General features: G+C 35.0%; 2 protein-coding genes across 2 annotated transcripts; both read left to right on the top strand.

The window, feature by feature from the left end:
• Positions 1-15,398: 15,398 nt before the first annotated feature.
• LOC120077068 (translocon-associated protein subunit alpha-like) lies at positions 15,399-19,421 on the top strand. Its single transcript, XM_039030920.2, has 8 exons — positions 15,399-15,701; positions 16,256-16,423; positions 16,539-16,589; positions 16,996-17,084; positions 18,071-18,148; positions 18,294-18,500; positions 18,922-18,996; positions 19,090-19,421. Exons 1-8 carry the CDS (start codon positions 15,641-15,643, stop codon positions 19,138-19,140), a joined length of 780 nt encoding a protein of 259 aa, XP_038886848.1. The 5' UTR covers positions 15,399-15,640; the 3' UTR covers positions 19,141-19,421.
• Positions 19,422-21,952: 2,531 nt separating this feature from the next.
• LOC120078370 (proline-rich protein 2-like) lies at positions 21,953-24,272 on the top strand. The gene is made up of 2 exons (XM_039032637.2): positions 21,953-22,156; positions 23,069-24,272. Exons 1-2 carry the CDS (start codon positions 22,000-22,002, stop codon positions 23,920-23,922), a joined length of 1,011 nt encoding a protein of 336 aa, XP_038888565.1. The 5' UTR covers positions 21,953-21,999; the 3' UTR covers positions 23,923-24,272.
• Positions 24,273-24,532: the final 260 nt, after the last annotated feature.

Here is a 24,532-nt window from a genome sequence, read left to right as displayed (position 1 = left end):
TTGACGTTTGAGGTACTTCGCCCCCTGACGCTTGAGGTACCTTTTCATGCGATGAGTGTGCTTTGTTTGCATCGAGCTGCATCCCAATGAATTTCATACTCATCGCAATGCTCAACGCTTCTCAAACCCAAATTTAAACAAACCTAAAAGTCATCCCAACCACATAAATCAATAATTTTTAACAAAAAATTAAGTAGAAAAAATCAAATAAAGTAAAATTAAAAGCTAAAAAAGAAAATACAAAAGGATATGATATGTCCCTGAAAAGATGTCTTCTTTATTATCGCAGGGACTTCCCAACCACATCATTCAGGCTTTCCCAAGTCTATAGAGGCTTTCTCACAATCAATATTGCCTCCATAGTATGGTTTGATTCTTTGGCCGTTAATTTTGAATATGTTAGATCCGCCCACATGCATCAGTTCCACTACAACATGATGGTAGATTTCTTTAATTACAAAGGGTCTCGACCAATGTGATTTCAACTTACCTGGGAACAAACGAAGACAATAGTTAAATAAAAGAACTTTTTGTCCAATTGTCCAATCCTAAAACTTTTCTTACTGATGTGTTGGTCATGCCAACGCTTCATATGCTTTTTGTATATTTTGACCTTCTCATACGCATGCAATCTCCAATCGTCCAACTCATGTAGTTATAGTTTTCTTGCTTCTACGTTGATATTGAAATTGAGCTTCTTAGTGGCCCAAAATGTTTTATGCTCAAGTTCCAAGGCTAAATGGAAAGCTTTACCAAACACGAGTGCATAGGAGGACATTTCAATAGGCGTTTTATACGCCATACGATAAGCCCACAACGTCTCATCCAATTTATACGCCCAATCCTTATGCATTGCATTGATGACTTTTTCAAGTATGGACCTTTCAACTTGCCCATTAGTTTTGGGATGGTGATAATTTGTAGAAATACAAGTTATTGTAGCCTTTTACTTAGAATAATGAAGGTAGATAAACAAAATATGCGTTGATTATACTAAGAATTCATGTAAAATAATATACTTGTGCTGAAGTGCGCTAAAAATCCCTACTGACCGCGTAACATGAGTTAAATTGCGCCAACGTGTATATTTTGCAGTTGATCGCAGGATTTTTTTGCATGCGTCGAGCTTCTACCCAATGAACAAATATTTGGTTGCATGCCTTTGGATCTCTAACCTAGTGCCAGTGGATCTTCTGCTGTAAACTTCAGAATGTTGACCATGATTGCAGTGTTGACATTCTCACTTACCACATCAGAGATGACGATTGATCAGAGTGGGATTCCCAACGATTGTCAACACATGGCTCTATAAATAGAGACTTGATGCCTATGAAAAGTGATTTTAGAGAGGTTTGAGGAATCGAGATTTTACTTGAGAACATCCTTAGGCACGATACTTGCACCACAAGCAAAGAGTGAAAGAAAGAGTATTTTCTGAGAACTTCCTGTTCCAAACTCCACCCCGACTTATCACTGGAACTTCACCGGAGCAAGAGCTTGAGAGGGCCTTGACATTAAATCTATTGAAAGCAAGAAATTGTTGAAAATTGCCATTTCCTTTACTCTTTTCTTGCCTTTTACTGTTGTATTGCATTTGAGACTAAGAGATTATTCACTTATGTAAACAATATTTCTATATATATATCATCATGTCTATGTTCATTATCTCCTCCCCCTTTACCATCGCCTTTTCCTTCATCACGAGTAACTAATCTCAACGAGGTAAGAGGAAGTTCAATGCTATGAGCTAAGTTGAGTCTTTAAGGGTTAATCTTGTTTACTTAGTGTATGAATATTTAAATGCTTGCCTATGATCACTCATTGAGTCAGTAACTATAACCAACTGCCCGAGAGGGTAAGTAGTTTTAGATCTCACTAAGCAAAATAAGAAGTGTTTCTAGGGATAGAAATAACCTTATGTTCAATGCAACATCATTCATGTGTCATAGAGATATGACAAATGTGGCTGGCCGCCGAGAGGTGTGTGATGAACGAATGTCGTGAATCGGAATTATCCTTGAAGCTAAACTTAGGAACTAGGCATATACTTCCCTCAAACCCCACTTCTCCATACATTTCTTTACACACGTTAAAGCTTTTGTCTGTTTAAGTTTTCTCTGAATTAAACTTGGAGTGTTCATTGCTTGTTTAGATAATTTCATCGCATTAATTTCTTCAATCATATGTTTTTTTTTACTCTACTTCAATTGTTTTAGTCCTTGCCGCATACATGTTACTTTGAAATCATTCGTAGTACAAATCCATGAGTTCAACCTCAGTTCATACCGAAAAACTTGTAGTTTGTTTATACTTGGAAAACTATAAGAAAACTTGTGAACAATGCATGCTTAACTATAACTCGGAGCATAGTAAACACAACACACAACCATTCTAGCATAGTTTAAGTTAACTGCATCAGATGCAACAAATTTTTGGCACCGTGGCCGGGGGTTTGGTAATTGATTGAGTGTTTGGCCTTGCGTTTTTGCAGGCACCCTCTTGATTTTAGGTGTATTGCTGACTTGAACGACAAAGTGCAAATAGAAAATAAGTACGAGTATTGAGCCTAAATTCTATATTGACCCTGAAATTGAGCGATGTCACAGAGTAAAACATAGCAAAAACATGAAAATAATGAATATGGAAAACAACCAAAACAACGACTAGGTCGGGGGAAATTGAGTGCATGGGCATGAACAGCAGAACCCTATCATATTGACCACTGACCGCAACATTCCAATGCGGAACTATGCAACCCCAAACATATGTGATTTTTCGTCGGGTATCATGCGACCAACCATTGATGGGAATGCGAGATTTGAGATAAAGCCAGTCATGCTATAGATGATCCAAACTGCAGAGCAGTTTGGAGGTGCGTCGGGAGAAGATCATCATGGCCACTTGACTAGTTTTGTGGAATTGTGCAATAGTTTTTCTATTCCTGGTGTGACGCTAGAGGGGATCCGACTTTCACTTTTTCCTTACACTCTCTAAGATGAGACCAAGCAATAGGCCTATTCCTTAGAACCTAATGAGATCGTGTCATGGGACCAACTGGTCGAGAAATTTAGGAAGTTCTTTCCATCATCCATCAATGCAAGAAGGGGCGAAATATTGTTACTTTTGAACAAGGAGATTTAGAGACTTTGAGTGCCGCCTAGGCCAGGTTTAAGCATCTTGTCCATAACTACCCGCACATCGACATGCCTGATTGCGTATTGATGGCAACCTTTTATAATGGGCTTAAAAGAGCTTCGCAAGTAGTGGCTGACGCATCAGTGATAGGTGGACTTATGGATCGAACGTATACGAAGGCTAAGGGAATTTTGGACTAGGTACCTAGAAATAATGAAGAATGAGTGGACGATAGATATGGGAACAGAAACTATGATAAACAGAAAATGGAAGGTGCATTAGTCACGTCAGATGCAGTGTGCTCATTAGCAGCCCAGGTGACGACAACACCTGATAGCTTGTAGAAATACAAGCTATTGCAGCCTTTTACTTAGAATTATGAGGGTTGATGAGTAGAACATGCGTTAATATTGCTAAGAATTCATGTGGAACAATGAACTTGCGTTGATCAGCACTAAATCATGCATTATCTTACGTCAAAATGTCTATTTTGTAGTTGTCGTAGGAGTCAATCGCATGAGTTGATCCCAAACCATTACAAAGTTGATTGCATGCGTTGATTTCAATGAAGAAAAGTTGGTCACATGAAATGCCACAACTACAGAGTGATAGCCATGATAGAAGCATGATTGCACGGGTGGGTGGAATGTTTTGATCCTTCAGAAGAAACGTTTATGAATACATATCTCGGGAGTGTCAAATAGATAAGATCATGATGACATTCTCACCTACCGCATCAGTAATTGTAGTGATTCAAAGCGAGATTATCAAAGCTATCGGCATTTGAGCTCTATAAATAGAGCCTTAAAGCCCAAATTCAAGCATCTGTGACTTCTGCCTTAGGCAGATTCCTATGATCACAGACGAGAACATGAGCAAGAAATTCTTTGAGAGTTCTTCACTTCCACAACTTATTCCGATTGACGACCGGAGCTTTGCCGTAGATAGATCTCGAGAGGGACTACTCCACCGCCCATCCATTGCACCATCGACAGCCTTAACACACATCTAATGGAAGTAAGAGATTTCCTACATCTAGCCATCCACCTCTATTCTCACCTCTGTATTGTATTACATTTTGGCTTAAGATATTAATATATTTTGTCATCAGTGCATCTTTTTAGTTCCTTCAATATCATTTTCATCATATTCTTCTATTCCATCATCTTTTACTTTCACCGCCATGAGTTAAGTACAGATTGTAAGAATTATCGCATACTTAATCATGTGGTGTAGAGATATGACGCATGTAGCAAACCACCGAAAGGTGTGCGTTGCGCGAGTATAGTGAGTCAATCCTGTTTGCTTAGTGTGAGGTTATCACAATGCTTGTTTATGAGCAGAGTAGCTATAAACCAACTGCCTGAGAAGGTAAGTAGTAGAACTCACTAAGAAAAGTAAGAAGTGTTCTTAGAGATAGGAATGACCTTATGCTCAATACAACTATGCGTTATAGAGATATAAAGCATGTGGCTGACCATCGAGAGCTGTGCAATGCATTAGTGTGGCGAGCTGGGATTACCCTTGCGACCAAACTTAAGGACTTGGTGATATCTCCTCCCCATCCCTACCTCTCCATGCATCTTATTACGCATTAATAGTAGTCGCATCTCTACCGATTCTCATAGTTAAACTTCAATTGTTCAATCTGTTTAGCTAGAAGTAGGAACACATTGTATGAGGCTTACTCATTTACTATCTGAAATGGGAAAAATAACCCTTATGTCCAACCATTTAATGATTTATTTCTTTACAACCTCTTTCATCGCAGGGTTGAGCCTGCGTTGGTGTTCAATAGATCCTTCCTTTCCATCTTCAAGTCAATTTTTATGCATGCAGTAGGAGGGGTTGATTCCCCTATTACCTGCTAAAGTCCATCCTATTGCCTTAACATATTTCTTCAGAATTTTTAAAAGAGCAACTTTTTTTTCTTTAAAGGGTGTTGTTGAATAAAATGTCATTTTCACCGAGAAATGCATACTTTAAATGTGCAGGGAGCACTTTTAATTCCAAAACAAGTGATTGTTCGAGTGAAGGCTTGATCTTGCTTTCTCAGTTTTCCAAGCTCAAAGGCTCAAAATTCTTATGAATTTCTTTCACTGCATAGCACGATTCAAGTTGCCGAGTGTTCACCTCGTCTTTCACGTCTTCCATCACTTCATTGATTTCAATCTCAAGCCTATAAGGCAAATCCTCCTCCAGATCGGTTTCATGACATGCGTTGGCTTCATCAGGGTATTCCAACTAATAGAATAGACTAACATGCAGTGGAAGAAATCAGAATCAATAAGCACTCTAATTTCACTTAATTTGAGTTCAAAACATGCATTGAAACAAATTTTCAAGAAGAAAGGTTTGATGAAGTACAACCTTTGATGAATCTCTTCAGTTATAGCTTCCCTCTGTAAATTAGATCTTTAAATCAACATAGGACTATCACAGAGACTTTCTCTACTATTTTCTAACTTGAATTGAAAGGTGGAATCTCTAAATTTAGGTTGAATTTGAATGAAGGTGAAGAGGATTTGGGGGGTTTGGTTTTCTGCAGAATTCTGGCACTTAATCAGCATGCATCAAGTGATAATTGAAGTCAAGACTTCAATTTATACTTAAAGACCATGCATTAAAGATTAATACATCTGATGGCACTTCAATTTCCATTGAAATTGAAGTGGCATGAGGTATAATTTGAGTGGAAAAATCCAATCTTGGATTTTCCCACTTTCCAATTTTAAAACAATTTTGATTAATTTTATTTGATTAATTAATTTAAATTAAAAAATGATTTTTCAAAAATTTATTTTTTTATTTAATATTTATAATTTTGAATTTTCAGAAAAACCAAAATTCTAATTAATCAAATTACCAATTTTGAACGAATTTCAAAATTGAATAAAATTGGATAATTAATTAAACTAATTTAATATTTAATTTAATATCAAATATCAAATATTATATTTCACCTCATCAAACATTTAAATCATTATTTAAATATTTTTGAACTCTCCAATTCTATTTAATTTCAACAAAATTAAACGTTTCAAATTGTATAAAAAACAATTAATGGAAACTCTAATTGAATTTGAACATTTCAAATTCAAAATCCTAATTTTGAATTTCAACATTTCAAATTCACACAATCCACTAATCCAAAATAATTTTATGAGCTAGTAGAGGGACATTATGAACTTACAGATCATGAGCTCCAACGATTTGAGATTAATAATTGGCTAAACTCTTTAGACAATATTAATCAATATTTGTTAACTACCAAGACACACCACTATAGCTCGATAGTTGTATTCTCTTCACTGTAGATATATTTCTGTCCATTTTAACCATAATCAGTAAGTCGATCCTTCACAGGTCGTTTATATTTACAGCTAGGTCAAAATTACCATTTTACCCTTATAAATACATATTGTTCTTTAACCTCCCACTGATCCTCCATTGAACAATTGGTTTATAGTCCAACTTATAAACCATGAGCATTTCAATCATGAGAGGGCGGGACCTTATTATTCAAAACCAAGAATTAGCGCTTAAGAGAACAACCTATCTGCTAACTCTAAGTCGGGTAGGAGTGAATTTCATCTTGCAGAACTATGTTCTCAACTATCTATCTGGTCTTATCCCCAAAATGGGAGGCTTATTGAGAAGTGATGTTGGACTACTCTCACTTATGCAAATCAAAGGATAATCTTGAATAAACAGGAGTTCATAGTTAGCCCAGGATTAAAATCGAGTTATCCTGGGTCATTGAATTTGAAATAGTCAGTTTTAATAGTAAACAATCATTACTATTTCGAGGTCTGGTCTTATGCAAACTCATCGCATAAGATATCCCCACTCACATGAGATCACATCATTTGTATCAGTATACAAATTGGGCTGCATCCAATAGTGTCATTAGCATGAGGTACCCAATCTCATCCATATACTTATAGATCATTTTGGCTATATATTAAAACTTGATCCTTTTTTATGTCGCCACATAAAGTTAAAGTATTCATATTATAGCCATGGATTTATTTATTGGATTTTATAACATAATGCAATATCAATAACAATTTATTGAATAAAATAATCAATAATACTTTTATTGATAAATAGAATATATCAACAATATTTACGAACTGCGAGTTTTAGGGACATTTTGGTTTTCATAGCTATAGGGCTCCTCACATCTAGGCTGATGGAAATCACCATCCATATAACTAGGATACCCTCCCATAAAGTAATCTCGTGGCATAGGGCTCCACTGCAAACTTGGGCATGCTTGCTCAGGGTGATCAATCCTACATGCTTGCACCTGCTGCGGGTTACCTGCAACCAATTGGCTAACCAAAGAAGTTAACTTAGCAAGTTGACCTCGAAAGTCACAAACCTCGTCACTAAGCCGAGATGTACCACTCGATTGGCCCCATCCTTGTTGATGATATTTTTCTATGCTTAGAATACTGAAACAAAAGGGAAAACAAATCAAAAGAAAAAGAATATTCTAACTAGAAATTTAACTAATGAAACATCAATGGCTTCCCTGACAACGACGCCATTCTTGTCAAGCCCAAAACTAATGTCGTTAATAAGCCTCAAACTTGATTAAAAGAAAAATTTTTAAAACCGAACTACTTCTATTACTACTGAAACATGGCAACAATGGTAAGTTCGAGTCGATCTGCGGGGAAGCGTTCGTTAAATTAATTTCCTAACTAGGGCGGTGAATGGAGGGTTTTGATGTGGAAGAGATAAATGTGTGAAATTAAAACAAAAAGGGGTAAATATAATCTAAAATAGAAGTCTATCTAATGTCTAGAGCAAGAGAAAGAGTTTCCTATGCAATTTCTATCATGGAAATCGGTAATTAAACAATGCATACACGACTACTAAATCAATTCGACTTAACTAATCTCTATAAAGGCCAACAATCAATTAAATCGAAATCAATCAAGCGTCCTAATTATTAATTAAGGTCGAAAAGACCATGCCCTAATTAAACTATATGCTCTTAATTCTACTGGGTTCTTAGAGATTAAATAGAATTAGAAAAACATATGCATTAAGAATAAGGATTTAATTGTGTCGATTAAAAGTTAGGAAAAGCCATATTCAATTAACTGATTTATTCTTCGAATCTGGATTAAACATGCATTGCCAAAATTCAAGGACGACCAATAAATTTCAAGCATACACATTCAACTATTGCTACCAGGGTAAAATCAAGCATAGACGAACTATAAAGAAACATGCGAGCTCAAAATTAACTAGTGGAGATATACAATCATGATAGAGTCATCAGTCCAACACACAAATGCAAATATAAATTCATCAAGATTCAAAGAAAAACATAGGATTGAAGAACATTACACTTAATTACTGAAAACTCAAAAAATTAGATATAGGGCTGTTACTCAAAGAAAAGTAGATAGAAGTTACCTCTTAATTCATAGACAAATTTGAGATACATATCTGATTCATCATTTACAACCCAAAAGAAAAAGAAAAACTAACTTAAAGACACTAAATTCTGAAGGGAAAGGAAGAAGAATGGAGGTTAACTTCGGCCTCCATCAATTCAACCCCAAAAGTCAGCATATTTTGACCTAAAGATGAAGGGAGTATTTATAGAAATCATCACAGTGTTGCAATGCTCGACAAATAAAGCCACTAGCATTAAGAAAACATTGCAACGCTGGTGTTGCTGCCAATTCGGAGCATTGCAACACTGGAAGTAGCATTGCAACACTCCCCTATACATCAGGCTACTGCCTTTCAACATCAGGCGAGTGTCAGGGCTTCGTATAAGGTGAGCATTACGATGCTAAAGTAGGGGCATTTTGGTTTTTTTGACTCCTTTTGGAGCCCTGATGCTCAAATCAACTCCAACTTGCTTCAAATTAACCCTGTTTTTCACAAAATTGCCAAATCTACCTCTTGATTTCTCGATACCTACAAAATAGGAAAATAAACACATAAAATATCCAATAATGAGCCCGAATTAAGCTAGGAATAATAGCTCTTTTTTAGAGCTATCAACGCCATGATTCCCAGTGAGAAGTCATACAAAATCGGTGAAACATGATCTATTATTGACCTATTGCGATCGTTGACTTAAAGTATGGGATTGGTAAGAGCAATCATTGTCATCTTCATTGTTTATTGTGTTGATTACTGCATTTGGCTAAAGATCATTTTGTTGATCTGCCATCTTCTTAGCCTTGTTCCTTTCTCTCATTTTCTTGTTTGCTCTTCTTCTCCTATGAAAAGTTCTCTTATCTCTGGGTCGTATAATAGCTCAAGCATTGAGCCTTTGTTCATAAATGTTTGCACCTCTTTCACAGATAGGGATACAATACTCCAAGAATCGAGATCTGTAGAAAATCATAAACAATAATTTTAGCTCAACTTAGTTACCGCAATCTCCACCAACGACGCCAAAAACTTGATGTGTTTCTGTTGATGTGATGGAAATCATTATATGGTATGGTTTTTTGAACTTATAAATGCATGGTTTTATCTAGTCAAACTCAAGTGTAAGTTTAACTAGAGTTTTGGTGAGTCCAGGGTCGAACTCAGGGATTGCTTTCTAATGATGCGATGAAATGATTATTTCTACTTTTAATGTGGTTTGCTAACAATTATATGATGGATTGATTTATCTATTCTATCACCAATACTGGATGACTATCACAAAGTAGAATGAAACAATTTACAATGAAAAATGTGAGATTCCAATGAATGAAGTAGGGTTGAGAAAAATATCCACTAACACTTCCTAAGCAATGCATAAACTATGCATTCAAGCAATTTACTCATGATTACAAGCTATACATCTCAGTGTGTTTAGCCACAATATCCTATTTTTAGGACGCATGCGATGAGTGTTTCATGCAAAAGATGTATCTTTATATCTAAAGATATTTTTCTCTTGTTTAATGAGATCTAAACCTTTGCTTTTTCAAACAGTGATTAGTTCTATTTAGAACAAGTTTTAGACTTGATTAAAATAGTTTATGAAGCACGCATTAAACAAGTTGAACGTAGGTTTATGCTTTACTTAGTATATGTTAGTTTCATTTTTCCTCAGCCCATTATGAAATTAGTTGCTCATGCTTGATGATAAGAAGATGGATAGATAAGAAAATACGATGGCATTCATATTGAGAATGGAAGTTTTCAACTTCATTCATATTGATAATGGAAGTTTTCAACTTTACACAATAATACAAATAACAATGAGAATGTAAAACAAAAAGAGAAGGATAGAGAGTCAAGTTGTGGGTTGCAATCTCTTTCGCTCTTCGGCTCTTTAGATGACTGCTTCACAATGGTTGTGATTAGTGGTGTCATTCTTCCTCTTCTACAGATAGAAATCTTGAGTTCTCACTCAAGATTTCTTAAGGCAAAGCTTGGAAGGAGGTGTTTATGGATAAGGAATAGAGATTTTTGCAGAGTTTGGCTAATATCTTAGTTAAGTCTCTTATTTTTTTGTATAGAAATCTTGTGAGCTATTTATAGGTGTCAAAAAGAATATTTTTGCATCTTTCACTAATGATTATACTAACACCATGCATTAAATTTCATTCATGTCACACAGTCTGCCTCGCGTCAGAAGTTCATTGGCTCTGTCGCGAACCTTTCATTTTCTCTACCAACTTGATCTCTTTGATTTGACCTTCGCCGCCTATGCGTCAATTACATTTAATATCATGTCTCCTTTTATTGCATATGCCATGCGATTTCAAGTTGAGCGTCAGAATATTTCTATGCGTTCATGTGGCGGCACTTGTTTCGCCGCCTTATTTCAAGTAGTGCTCTGCATTCAAAGAGCACAATTTGTATAACTTTTAAGGGTGATGAGTTTTACATGCTTATGATTGCATAATGTAATAAATTGCATGATTTTCATGTCAAGCTAACACATTTTCTATGATTTTTCTTAATTGTTTTAGATAAAAAAGTTTAAATAACTTGTATCTCTACAAGTTATCAATACCCATACCTTTTGCCGCACCCATCAACATGGATAAGCTCAAATAGTTCATCCAAGCCTAGTTTCGACCCCTGACTGCATCCATGGAAGCTCTTCATTTGCAACAAATGACTCTACAATGCCAAAATGTTATCTTAAGGGATTATTTGTGTCAGCAAATGCAAAGGAATCATGAACGATTTGACTTCATAATGCAATACATTAATCAAGTCCTTATGGGAATGTTTGCCCTGCCTCCATTACCACAACACCTAAGCGATCCCCTCAGATTCATGGATGAAGACCCTGCTCCTGAATGCAGGTATGAGGTGCCGACTTCGTGAAAAAATTTGGTGGTGTTGGCTTTTTTATTGTGTTATTTTGTTAACTTTTGTTTGCATTTATCCAATTCAAATTTCATGTACTTATCTTCATCATGAATACGATATACATCATTTTGTTCCTTGTGGTTGTCTTAAATATTCCTTCTATTCTGGCTTATTATTATTCATTTGTCCTGCGTTGTGCTTTGATACCTCGATTATGACACTAATGTCCGATAACTCAAAAGTGTTTAGGATAGGCGTTAGAAATCTAAGTTAGAAACTTCACTTAATGAAACATATCTTTTATTTCCATGCGTGCAAGCCTCACCTTAAACCTCCTTTTGAGATTTTCTAAGACATTCTTGTAGTTCTTTTTCAGCAATGAAAACCTTGCTAACCTCCAAAATTTAGGGGGAAGGGAGGGGAGGGGAGGTTTCGAGTTAATGCGTTCTCTCTTTTATAAAAATCTTCACAATTTCACTCATATCAACCAAAAAGAGATAATTTTTTAAAATAATAATAAACTCCACTGTCAGCGCAAGGGAAAATCCAACATGATGTGAGTTTAGTTGGAAATGACACTCACTCATAATTGGATGTCCACGTGACACCCGTGGGGGCAAGCCAAAACGAAGGTAGGTAACCAAGACCAATGCAATGTATAAAAAGCACCCTAACTCTGTTGTTGAAGCCTAAGGAAAAGAGAAAACATAAAGCTTAGATAAGAGTTTAGTCGTGAAGGGCACTTACTTGTAGTTGGATATCCACATGACACTCGTAAGGGCAAGCCAAAACGAAGGTGAGTTACCTGAATCGAACCATGGATGATCATAAGAAAGTAATAAAAACTTGCATTGAAAAAGATTTTTTATGAGGAGTAAACCTTCTAACACATTCCTGAACTTGAAAGATGAGAATCTTTTGGAAAGCAAAAGGACTTTTGAGGAATATGCTTGCCGCATAAGAGATCGAGGATATATTTATTTAGGAAGGGAGAAAACTTACACTTCTAGATGTTAATCTCAGACACTCTAAGATAAAATACATGATGAGAGGTTGAGCTAGTTGCGTTGAGGCTATATGAGTATGCTAAGGAATTATTTTGGAAATACTTAAGGAAAAACATTGTTCAAGATTTGGGGGTGTAATATCTTGTAAAATACAAGTTATTGTTCTCTCAAAGTTGGAATAATCAGAACTAAAAGGATGTTAACGCATTCATAATAAAGGAAAAATGCATGGAATTACATATATATGATAAACTCAAGTAGAAGTAACCTATAAGTAGAAATTGCAGCACCAACACACATTAATGTAGGAATCAGGAGAATTTACTACGTGTTGCAGATAAAGCCAATGCAAAGAGCATGCGTCCAGCTAATCCGACGCATGGTAGATACATTTTCCTTATGCAATTAACATCAAATCACAACTAGCAAGCATAGAAAACTGACAGGTGGTGTCTGAACGAGGCAGAATTGCAAGCAGCTAACTCACGGTATGGAATTTAATGCAGTCACATCACCAAGTGGTTGAGTCGATTGCCTATATAAAGAAAAGCTACCTAAAAAAGTAAAGAGTTAAACACTTAGAAATTGTAGAGCTTAGAAAATCTATAAATTTTTCATCTCTGCAAATTGCAAGAAAGAAAAAGAAGGAACAATTTCCATTTTTCACTATTGGTAACGAAGTGTTGCCCGAGAAAACCTCGAGAGAGACATCTCTTTCATCCCTTCTACGTAGTTGTCAACAGTAAGCACAAAAACGAACCAAAAGGAACAAGAGATTGAAGCCCGCAGATTAGCTCTTCTCTCTTATGTAGCATTTTCATTTATTGTCTTACTTGATTGAATTGGGATTCTATGTAACAAAACATATTTCTTTATTCAATCTCCATTTCCACCATTTTCACATTTCCATCTGTCGAATTGCTAAGTTGTTTGTGTGTGTGAAGTTTACTTGCTTGAAATTTGCATAAAGTATATTGCTTGAATCCACCAGATTAGTCGATTGAAGTAAAAGGACTTAGTTACTCGAGAGAGTAAGTATTTGTGAAACTCATCAAGCTAGGACATTGAGTAATTTTAGAGATAAAGTTATTCATGTCATTTGTATGTTCATTTTGACTAATGCATGCATCTTAGAGATAAGTTAAATGTGGCATTTACATTGAGAAGTGAAGTGTTAAGCACAAACTAGAAAACAGACTCTAAATACATTGTGCACATACACTTAGATTCTAGCAGGCATCTTTACTATCTCCACTTCGTTTTTACTATGCTTACATAGACTTGTTGTTATAACTAAGGAATCAATGCATACCATCTAACGTCTGATCCATTCATCCATGTATCCTCTTCCCATTTATCTAAACTCCTACTTCCTCTTGCAAACATGCTAAGTTGGTTTAGTGTACATAACCAATGCATACATTTAATTAGCAAACCACTAAAAATAGATAAGTAGGTCATCTTGTGTTAGTCTACACTAGACTCCCTACGTTCGACCTTGGACTTACCATGACACTTAAGTTAGATTTATACTTGTGTTTAGCTTAAGAAAACTTGTATGCAATTGGCAAGGTGTGCTAATTTATCATCTGTCTGACGCATACCATCATCTTCAGCCAAGAAATAGATCATTCATTTTTTCCAGTTATTTTTAAAATCAATCATCTTCAAAAGCATGTAACGTTATTATTATTATTATATTTAGCTAATTTCAATAAAATTTAACTTTAGGTGCCAAATTTAAAATTTATTGAAATTAACCAGGACAGAAATTAGATATTTGAAAGTACAAAGACTAAAATTAAACAAATTCCAAAGTACAAAGACCAAAATAACATCCTAATCAAAACTTCATTATCAAACATGTTCTAAATTGTCTATATGAAATTTGTAGTTTTACAAATACAAAGAAGGTAAAAAACACATTCGGTCCTTAAACTTTCATTGAAGTGACTATTTAGTCATTTTGAACTATCATTGGTAATAATTTAGTGTCTTTCAAATTTGTAACAATTTAGTCTCTAAATTTAATAAGTAACAATTTAGTCCCTACACTTTGAAATTTGCAACAATTTACTTCTTACCATAAAAACTCTCTTTAAAATTAAATGCCAACTTCTATTATGTGTTGGTGCTCAAATCTCGTATGTTGTGGGTTGCCCCGTAGCTGCTCGGTGGCCTTGACCTTTGGCCTGCTTTCCTTTGGTCTCATAGATATGGTCCGAGTCAACCTGTGTAAGAGATCATCATACCGGTGTGGTGCTGAGCCTACTGCACTTTAATGCTTAAGTTAGTAATAAGAGTGACTAATTTAGCTAAGTATGAAAAAAAAAAGTTGAATCTCCCTTTTGAAGATTACTTACTCTTCCCTTTTAGGTTGGTTGAATGAGACTATTTATAAGTCAATCATCTAACACATGCCCACGATTGAGTGTGACAATAGAGGTGTCAAGATTGTTACTGGCACTCGAGATTGTAGGGTACTAGTCCAACATTGTCTCAGTTATTTCCCCATTGACATACATTTACCAACTCAGTAGGTCGGCCCAAACCCTAAGACATGGACATTTTCCCTTTTGGGTCATGCCAGTGGGCTTTAGGTCTAACATTGGGCAATCCTTAACACTATCAAATGACTTATCTTTATAGTTTTAAAAAAAAATTTGTTTCTCGATTATTTTAACGATGTACACACATAAAAAAAATTCATTAAATTTTAATAATATTGTTTTGCAATATAACTAAATCGTTATAAATGATAAAATCCATTGACTAAATTATTACTTATTAAAATTTAAGATCTAAAATCATTTTAGATTTGAAAGTACGAATATATTATAACTAAATGATAAAATATATTGGCTAAATTACTGCTTATTAAAATTTAAGATCTAAAATCATTTGAGGTTTCAAAATACGAATTGTTATTCAAAGTTGGAAAACTAAATTGTCAAGAGAGATTCAAAAAGTGATTTTTAACCCAAAAAAATGAAGGGGAAAAAAAAAAAGAAAAAGGAAAAACGTGTATCAATTGAGGAAACCGGGTTCTCGTCTCGATTCCCAAATAAAGGTCTCGCTAATGGATCCCCAAACTTTGACCCTCGAAAACCGAAGCTTGGTCGTCTTCCTAATCCTCTCTCTTTAATCCCACATTCAACTCTCAATCTTTGCTTTCCCTTTGATTCCCCATTCTCGCCATGAACGCTTTCAGAGTTTTCTTCCTCGCCTTTCTTCTTCTCGCCTCTCCATTTCTCCAAGGTTCGCTCTTTTCTCAATCTTAGATCTACCCGCTTTTTCATCATTTGGGTCTTGCTGATCGTTCTTTTGGAATTACCCTGTTTCATTAAATTTTCCATCTTTTTGTGCATGCACGGTTTTCGATCGTAATTTTATGTTCTAATGCGTTCTGGGTTTTTGACTTTTTTGGGGTTTGATTGATTATTTTCTCTGATAATTCATTTTATATTGGATCTTCTCTTTCCTATTAATATTTTGTTATTCTCGGACTGTTCTCGATGGTGAAAGAAGCTTAATTGATTGATTGATTGATCATTCATTGAAGGATTGATGTTTGCAATGCTTAGATATCGTTATCGAGTTCTTCTGAATGGGGGTCTATCGCCATTTTCCAATGTCATATGCCCCCCCTCCTCTCTTATGTGAATAATTTGATTTCATTGAATTTATGAATAAACTGGTCACTTGGAATCTATATTAGGGTTTAAACATTTATTTATTTGTTTCGTTGAGTGCATTGAATTTCATTGTTCTAGCGGGTTGTTTTACATTTGCATTGTTTACTTGCTTGACAGCTGCCACATGTCAATCGGATTCGGATGTCGAATCATCTGAGGCTGTTGAAGAAGTTAGCGATCTTGGAATTGTGGGCGAAGAAGATTCTCAGGATTTTGGAGAAGTGAACTTCGGCCCTGCTCCAGGAGTTGATACTGTCTGCGTTTTTCCCAAAAACAGTGCACGCAGTAAGTGTTCAAATTAGATTCAGGATTTGGTAACCTTGTTTTTTAATAGGCGTGTCATACTTTTATGATATCTATAATTGACAATTGACATTGAAGTTCATGTCTTCAATTGCAGTAGTGCCAGCTGGTGAAGAGACTGAACTACTCGCGGGAGTGAAAAATGATGGTAACTAACCTTAACTCTGCTATACTTTTTGGCCCTTACATATCCAAAAAACAATCGCAGATTCTCAGGCATCTTTAAACTTAATAGTGGCCTCTTCTGATTAGTATTGTTGATCCTGAAGGGCAGTCTTTTCAATTCACCTGTAATTTCTTTCATTGTTTTTAAGTACTCTATTATTTTCTTAATCTCCATTCTCTGTTGGCTAAGTGGGTTTTCATCTGAGATTATGTTCCTGACTGTAAGACATTGACTATTTTAATTGAACTTTGTTAAACGTGGGAGTCATGCTTGAATGTAATAGCAAAGCCATTTCATTGAGGACGGTATACATTAAACCTTTATTGCTTACCATTGATCCAAAATCTTATTGGTCAATAATTTCCTCGACTGTTATCTATTAATCCAGGGGAATCAAGCTTGAATATTATAGCTATTAAGGCCAGCATTCACTACACTTTTGATCATCGTTTGTTGATTCAAAATCTTACTGGACAGGTAACCCATCCTGACTAGCATAATGTGATTATTAGATCGAGTTCTTGTATGATCTTAACTTGTTTTCTTTTTCATTTTTCTCGAATATATTTAATGACTACTATCATAGTACAACAATTTGATTTGTGTGCGTTTTGATCTCAGTCAGTTCAGTTGAATGCCAGATCTTATAAAGGATATTTGTTGTGTTGGGAAGATTCAGTTGCACCAATGTGTTTATGAAATATGTTTGTTGTGTATTTTAATTTAAAGTCATAAGTTCCATTCATTATTTGTGGAGATTGGAGAACCTGGTAATGAAGAAGTCATCTAGACCACCTAGAATTCCTTTAGTTTGGCCCAGTGGAGTTTGGACATAATCAGATTAGTTGTACGGATTGGATATTGTTTTTCTTGTAATATTTGTTTGTGCATTTGTCTTCTTCCATTTTCCTAGTAAGTTCCTTTTTTCCCTTCTTTTTTTCTTTTTTCTGAAACCTTGGAACGTGTTTCTTTCCCTTTCAGACTGTTATTGTTCGGTGCAAACTTTATAGAGAAAGATGTTTCTGTTACTCCTTTTGTAATTTGGTTTGTATGTCAATGTCAATTTTTATATTTTTGATAGAAAGTGCGAACATCAAATCTCTTTATGGGATTCATTGCTTGATATCATTCTGCTACTGGTTTGATTTGTGTTTGTTGATTGACTATTCCCTTTCTCGTCAAGATGATATTACATAATTTACAACTGAAGTTCAAAATAGCTTACTGTATTACCATGGATTGGGTATCATTTTTGTGAATTTCATACATCAGTGATTGTTTCTTGTAAAACTACAACTGAAGTTCATTTTTTAGTTTTATTTTTTAGTACAAGCTTCTTTCTCTTTGGTTATAAAGATCAGTTATGAAATTTCAGTTCCAGTTATATTTGTGATTTTCTTAAAACAGCTTCTCTTTGCAGTAACTTCAGCTCGTTGTTTTTAACTTATACATCTTCCTTGTAGGTGTTCCACAATGCAACGGTGCCCCCATCAACCCAAGCTACTTACCCATACATGTTTGCTGTCAGCAAGTTTTTGCAGGTATATTAATTTTCATCATCGTTATTATAGCAGTTCCTTGCCTCACAATATGAATTTTCAGTTTATAAAGTTACTAAACTGCTTATCTTTATCAATTTTGAAGTTACTAAAAATTGATGAACCCTAATATATTCCTTACGTGCAGCCTGGAAATTTTGATCTAGTGGGTACCATCTTTTATGAAATAGACCAGAATGCATACCAAAGCATCTTCTATAATGGCACTATTGAAGTCGTTGAAGCTAGTGGTATCATCAGCATTGAGTCTGTGTTTTTAGTTACTCTTGGAATTGCCCTTCTCGTGTTGCTTGTCTTATGGATTCATGGTCAAATACAGCAAAAGCTCTCCAAGGTATAAATCTTTCTGGTCTTCATTTAATAATGACCCTGTATTCTAATAGTGGATGTTGCCCATCTATATTCGTTTACTCATTAGATGCTGCTACATCAATGTTTATTGTCCCAGCATTAGGGGCGTGCAACGTCAAATATGTTAACACTTTTGTTTGTGGCCTTAATTTTGGTATTTAACCATTACTTAAAATATAGCTGAAATGATTTGCAAGTATGGGCATTGGGCAGGCTTTCTTTTATTATAAACCATGGCCTCACTTTTATACCTCTTTGCCTTTAAACCGAATCTTCTCACTTTAATATGTGTTGAGTAAGAGAAAGGTGGAGCTGCAAGATGTGCATCTTGTCTAATTTTAAATTTTTCTAGAGATATGGATACTTTTGGCATAAAATTTTATTTCATTCCTTGTATGTATCAGAAACCCAAGAGGACTGCTTCCAAGGTTGAAGTTGGAACGAAAACCGTTGATACCTCAATGGATGAATGGCTTCAGGTTTGTTTTTGTTACTGGAATTCGTACATGTCTAGAGAAAATCTCAAAACGGCTGCTGATATATTTTGCAATCTCATCTCTTTTGATACTTAGGGAACTGCGTACACTAAGTCCGGATCTAGCAAGTCAAAGAAAAAGAACTAATGAAGACTCATCTCCATCCCAGTTGCATAGTACACTGACAATGTGCAGATTCCTGCAACTCACATTAGGCAGTTGAAAATTTGAGGAGAGAATCCAAGGTTGACTAGTTTTGTAAGTTTAGGTGCGTTAAACCCTTCCTTGCTAGTGTAGCATGTCGGGGAAGTCTTCGCATTCTCCGTTTCTTAATGCCAATCTAAATTAAGTTTGCAACAATACAGTTTTCTGAATCTAGAGAATTTTCATTGATTATCATAATTGAAACTTTTATACTTTCCTTGGAACCCCTTATTCTGTATTTATCACAACCCTGGCTTTGTTGAATCATCAATGTCACGGGGTATGCAGGTTAGCGATTTTCCCTTTGACATCTTTTACCTCTACTCGATGGGAAAGTTCTGCTTATTCGACATCAGATGTGTCAAACATGGAACAGTCTCTTGATAAAACTGTTAATTCGCTAGATATCGGTGTTTCCTCATTAAATTGCCCCATGTGAGGTCTTGGCTGGTAGCTTTCATGCTTGCATGGAATATGAAATAATGTATATTATTTTATGAGGAGACAAATGGAGAATTGATTGAATTCCTTAAGAGTTGGGTAAAGATTCTTAAATTGGACGTGCTTGGGAGACCATATGCCAGCGAGGAAGGAAATCAATGAGCTTAGGTCTCTAGTCTCCTCTTTGTAATATCTGGATTTTCTTGTTTTCATTTCTTAGAAGATAATATCTGGCCTATTTATATGGAGTCTTGTTGGCTATTTATATGAGAGTCTTGTTAGTATCCTTTGGTTTTATTATATTCATTATTCATAAAATATCATCGGCTGCAAATGCTAGCCTTATATGATAAGTTCATAACCACCTATTGTAATGTTATAGTCACTCCATTAATACCTTGGCTTTCATTAGCTTGGCTTGTAAAAGGATGGGAAAGGATAGCCATCCTGAATTGGTCTGGTGGTAAGAAGTTTAGATATCTTTGACGTTGTGATTCAGATTTTCTCGAGCATCTCGATGTCAAGTGACTGCGATTACTGAAGAAAATGATTGGGAGGATTTGGATGTCATTTGCTCCTTGATTTGTGACATACTTGACTAGTAAGATCTGTTTGTGGAATTCTAGTTGATCTTACTGTAAAATTTGTCTTACTTGGCATACATATGCATGAACATCTTTAGCTAAGTCTTATTCCCCAAAGGTGAAGCTCACGACTGTGCCCTTCACTTGCTCGAGTTTACGGTTTTCCCTAGTAAATGTGATGAATGATCCTGTTGGTTCTGTTCTTTTTGTTAGAAGAGAGCACTGATCTAAATCTATTTGAGAAGTTTCATTGCAAGTAATTAATGCATAGAACTTATCATTAGGTAGACACGAAGATATTGTTGTTCATATCGGTATCGACCATTAGAAATACGAAAAATATACGGAAAACCAATTCAATTATCATTTCTCGCGCCTTCGCCCATTGAATTCATTAAATCATTTCTTGTGATTCATCCCTTTTTGATACTATTGCAAGTCTATTCTTGAACCTAACTCACTTATTATACCAATGCCTTTGGTTCACATGTTACCAACTTTACACCTTGTAATGATAGAAATGGCCTCATTTGTACGTATCATACTCACCATTGATCTTCCTTTTGATGTCTACTCCTAGCCACAGAAAACATCAAATCAAAAATTAAAATACTCAAATCTAACAAAAACAAAATTTTTATCTAATCAAAGATCAACCATAAAATCGATCGTACTCAACTACAAATCTCTAGAATGGACGATAGCCTAATTGAGGCTTCGTTTGACATTGATTTTGAAGGCTATTAAAGTGTTGTTGGCACAATCTTTAACTGTTTTTTTAATTATTATTTTAGTTCAATGATATTTGGGGTTAAGAGGATTTGAACATTTGTGATCTTGACAGAGTGTATATAAACTAGTTGAGTTATGTTCATGTTGGTTAAATTCAAACTCGAATGATGATTTGTCAAGATACAATTTGTTATAATTGTTTCTCATACTATTTTATCAAAATAATTTAAAGTAAACAAAATATAATTTATAATTTAAATTATTATTTTAAATTTAATCTCACAAGTTCAGTATATTACAACCTAGATTCTCATGTTTAAAATTAAAACTTACCAACCAATAAGACTTCATTGGATAATCATTTGATTTTTAGTTTTTGAAAAGTGTGTTTGTTTTCTCGCAATTTCTTTACTTTAGTTTTCATCCTTCCTAAACAAACATTTATTTATTGTTAAGTTTCACAAAAAGAAAGATTATAACATTACTTTTTAAAATTTTCAAAACCTGATCTGGATTTTGAAACCATTCCTAAAAGAAATAATAAAATAAAGAAACCAATTGGTGGAAACAACGTTTATAAGCTTAAATTTCTAAAATTAAAAAAAAATGAAAAACCCAATAGTTATCAAACCGGAGTCTAAAGCATGGTTGACAATAATTATTTTGACTGTCACAACAATCCCAAAAACCATTGTCTATGAGCGACAACTCGACTAACAAAATCCAATTATAAGTTCGAATTCTCCCGTTCCACTCTTATTTTGCTCGACAAACATCTAACAAAAACATTCATCATTCTTAAGAACTTGAAACATTAACCTGAATAATGAAGAACATCATACATTTATGGTAGGATGAATAAGTAGGTTTGGAAATTTAGCAGAGTAGCTGAAGTTATTGAATGCCATTGACAATCACCAAACTAAAATCATAACTCTTCTGTCGGTGCATCCTACTTTCTAATCAAATTTTCCTATAAAATCCCCCATTTTGATTAACTGTTTTGCTCACTCATCATTTCCTTTCTTCATCACATAATCTCCCCATGCATAATCCTTTTTGTTTCTGTTTCTTGAGCTTCTTCCTGCTTCTTGCTTCAGCTTTCTGCCATGGCACTGACTTGACAACAGTTGAGGTTGTTGGGGTTGGAGAATGTGCAGACTGCCACAAGAATAACATTAAAACCAATCATGCCTTCTCAGGTTTTAAGTTTTTTCTCATTTATTCAACTCACTCACACTTCTCTCTGTTCCCTTTTGTCAGATTTTTGCTTCTTTCATTTATTGAAGTTTGTGAAAGAGTTTCTTCATTCAATGTTTGACATTTTACATGTGTTAAAGTGTTGATATAGTCGAACTTACGGTAATCTATAAAGTTTAAGCTTTTGGATTTATTGGTAGTTTAACATGGTATCAGAGTAGACTTCTTGTAATGTCGTTTTCTCTTCAATTAATAGTGATTTCCACTCGTGGGGTCTTCTATGGATTTCATAACCCATGAGTGAGGCAAAGTGTCAACATACTGATATAATCAAATTTAGCATAAGCAATTCGTTTAAACTTTTGGATTCATCCTACATTATTCTTAAATGGGTTTTTTTTTTCTTTCTTTTTTTTAATGGCAAAGAATGAATGGAAACACTATAGAACAATAGTACTCATAATTTTTTTTTTCAAAGTTTTGGCTTTTCTTAGAAACAAAGTTATAAACTTGAATCCAGGGCTTGGTGTAAGTTGTCTGCAAACAAGATGATAATTCAACTTACCATAATCCATAAGCTTAACTTCTTGGATTTATTGGTGATTTAACCGGCATCAAAACCTCTTTTAATGTCATTTTCTCTATGATTAATATTGATTTCTACTCGTGGGATCTTTTACGACCTTTAAAACTCACAAGTGAGACGAAGAGTTAAAGTACTGATATAATCAAATCTAGTGTAACAACAGTTTCTAGCTTTTGGGTTCATCATACATCATTCTTAAATGCATTTTTGTTGGCAAACTATGTTTTTTTTATGGCAAACAATGAAGAGGTAGTACGGAACAGCAGTACTAGAATTTTTTTTTTTTTTTTTTTTAGAAGCTAAGTTATGAACTTGAATCCAATGACAGGGCTTAGTGTAAGCATTGACTGCAAACAAAAAGATGGAAACATTGAAAGAAAAGGGGTTGCAAAGCTAGATGAAGAAGGAAAGTTCAAAGTGTTACTTCCAACTGAGGTTTTAAAAGATGGAAAATTGAAAGGAAAGTGCTTTGCACAGCTTCACAGTGCTTCTTCTACTCCTTGTCCTTCTCATGATGGCTTGGAAATGGCTAATTCCATGATTGTATTCAAATCCAAAGGTGAGGGAAAACAAACATTTGGTTTGCCTAGTGGCCTCAAATTCAAGAGTGAAACTTGTGTTTCTGCCTTCTTTTGGCATCATTACTATCATCACCCTCCTCTGCCTCCCATCTCTTTACCTGTTTTCCCTCCTCATCCTCCATTGTATAGCCATCCTTATTTGTTCCCTCCTTACCATCACAAGCTCTTCCCTCCTAAAGTCTACACTCCTCCGCCCACTCCAGAAGTTCCGCTACCGCCCCCTGTCCCCAAAAAGCCTCCTCCGGACTACGAGAAGCCTCCTCCGGTCTACGAGAAGCCTCCACCGGTTTACGAGAAGCCTCCACCGGTTTATGTAAAGCCTGTTCCTCCACCAGTACCAGTTTACAAGGTGAAACCGCCGAAGCCACCGGTTTACAAGCCTAAGCCACCAGTTTCCAAGCCACCAGCACCAGAGAAGCCAGAGTCTCCTCCATCACCAGTTTATTATAAGCATCCATGGTATAAGATTCTCCCTCCAATTTCAAAGCTCCCTCCATGTCCACCAGTTCCAAAGGTTATCCCTGTTGTTCCTCCAAAGTACTCTCACCCAAAGTTTGGCAAGAAATTTCCTCCTCTGTCTCCTTCTGTTCCACACCCTTAATTAGGAGAAAAATACAATTAGTTTATGTGCTTATTGAAGATGAGTGCTATATGTGCTATATTACTTGATATATATATATATATATATATATATATATATTTTTGATTTCTTTGTCATTTGTAAGTATAGGGCAATTTGTTTGATGTCATATTATATATATATATATGTATATTAGCTTCAAACTTTGTTGTTGATGTAATAAAGACTTCAAGTGGAGATCATCACAAGAAGAAAGAAATTCAGAGGGAGAGATTAGAAATGGTATACTGTGTAGATGTGTGTATGATTTGTTTTGTATTGTAAAAGCTACATTGAATTTGAAGGGTGTGGAGTATTTGTTGTTTCATTGAGATTTCTGACTTCATTTGCAGCTCAATTATCCATGCATGAATATATGAAGCTAAAACCAATGGTCTAGAGCTCTAATCAATGTATCAATTATATATAGTTTTGGTTGTGAATGGACTGATTTGTTGCAAGTCTTCTATGTACTAATTTTATGCTTAGAAGCTTTGTTGGTTGTTATAAATTAAGTGACTAAAGTGTTGCATCTATATGGAAAAAAAAAACTTCATATAAACTACTAAACTCAACAACAATGAAATAAAAG

The sequence above is a fragment of the Benincasa hispida genome, chromosome 5 (assembly GCF_027475165.1).
Source record: "Benincasa hispida cultivar pf3 chromosome 5, pf3_genome.v1.1, whole genome shotgun sequence".
NCBI classification, from domain to species: Eukaryota; Viridiplantae; Streptophyta; class Magnoliopsida; order Cucurbitales; family Cucurbitaceae; genus Benincasa; species Benincasa hispida.
This window is presented reverse-complemented; position numbering and strand designations above follow the sequence as displayed.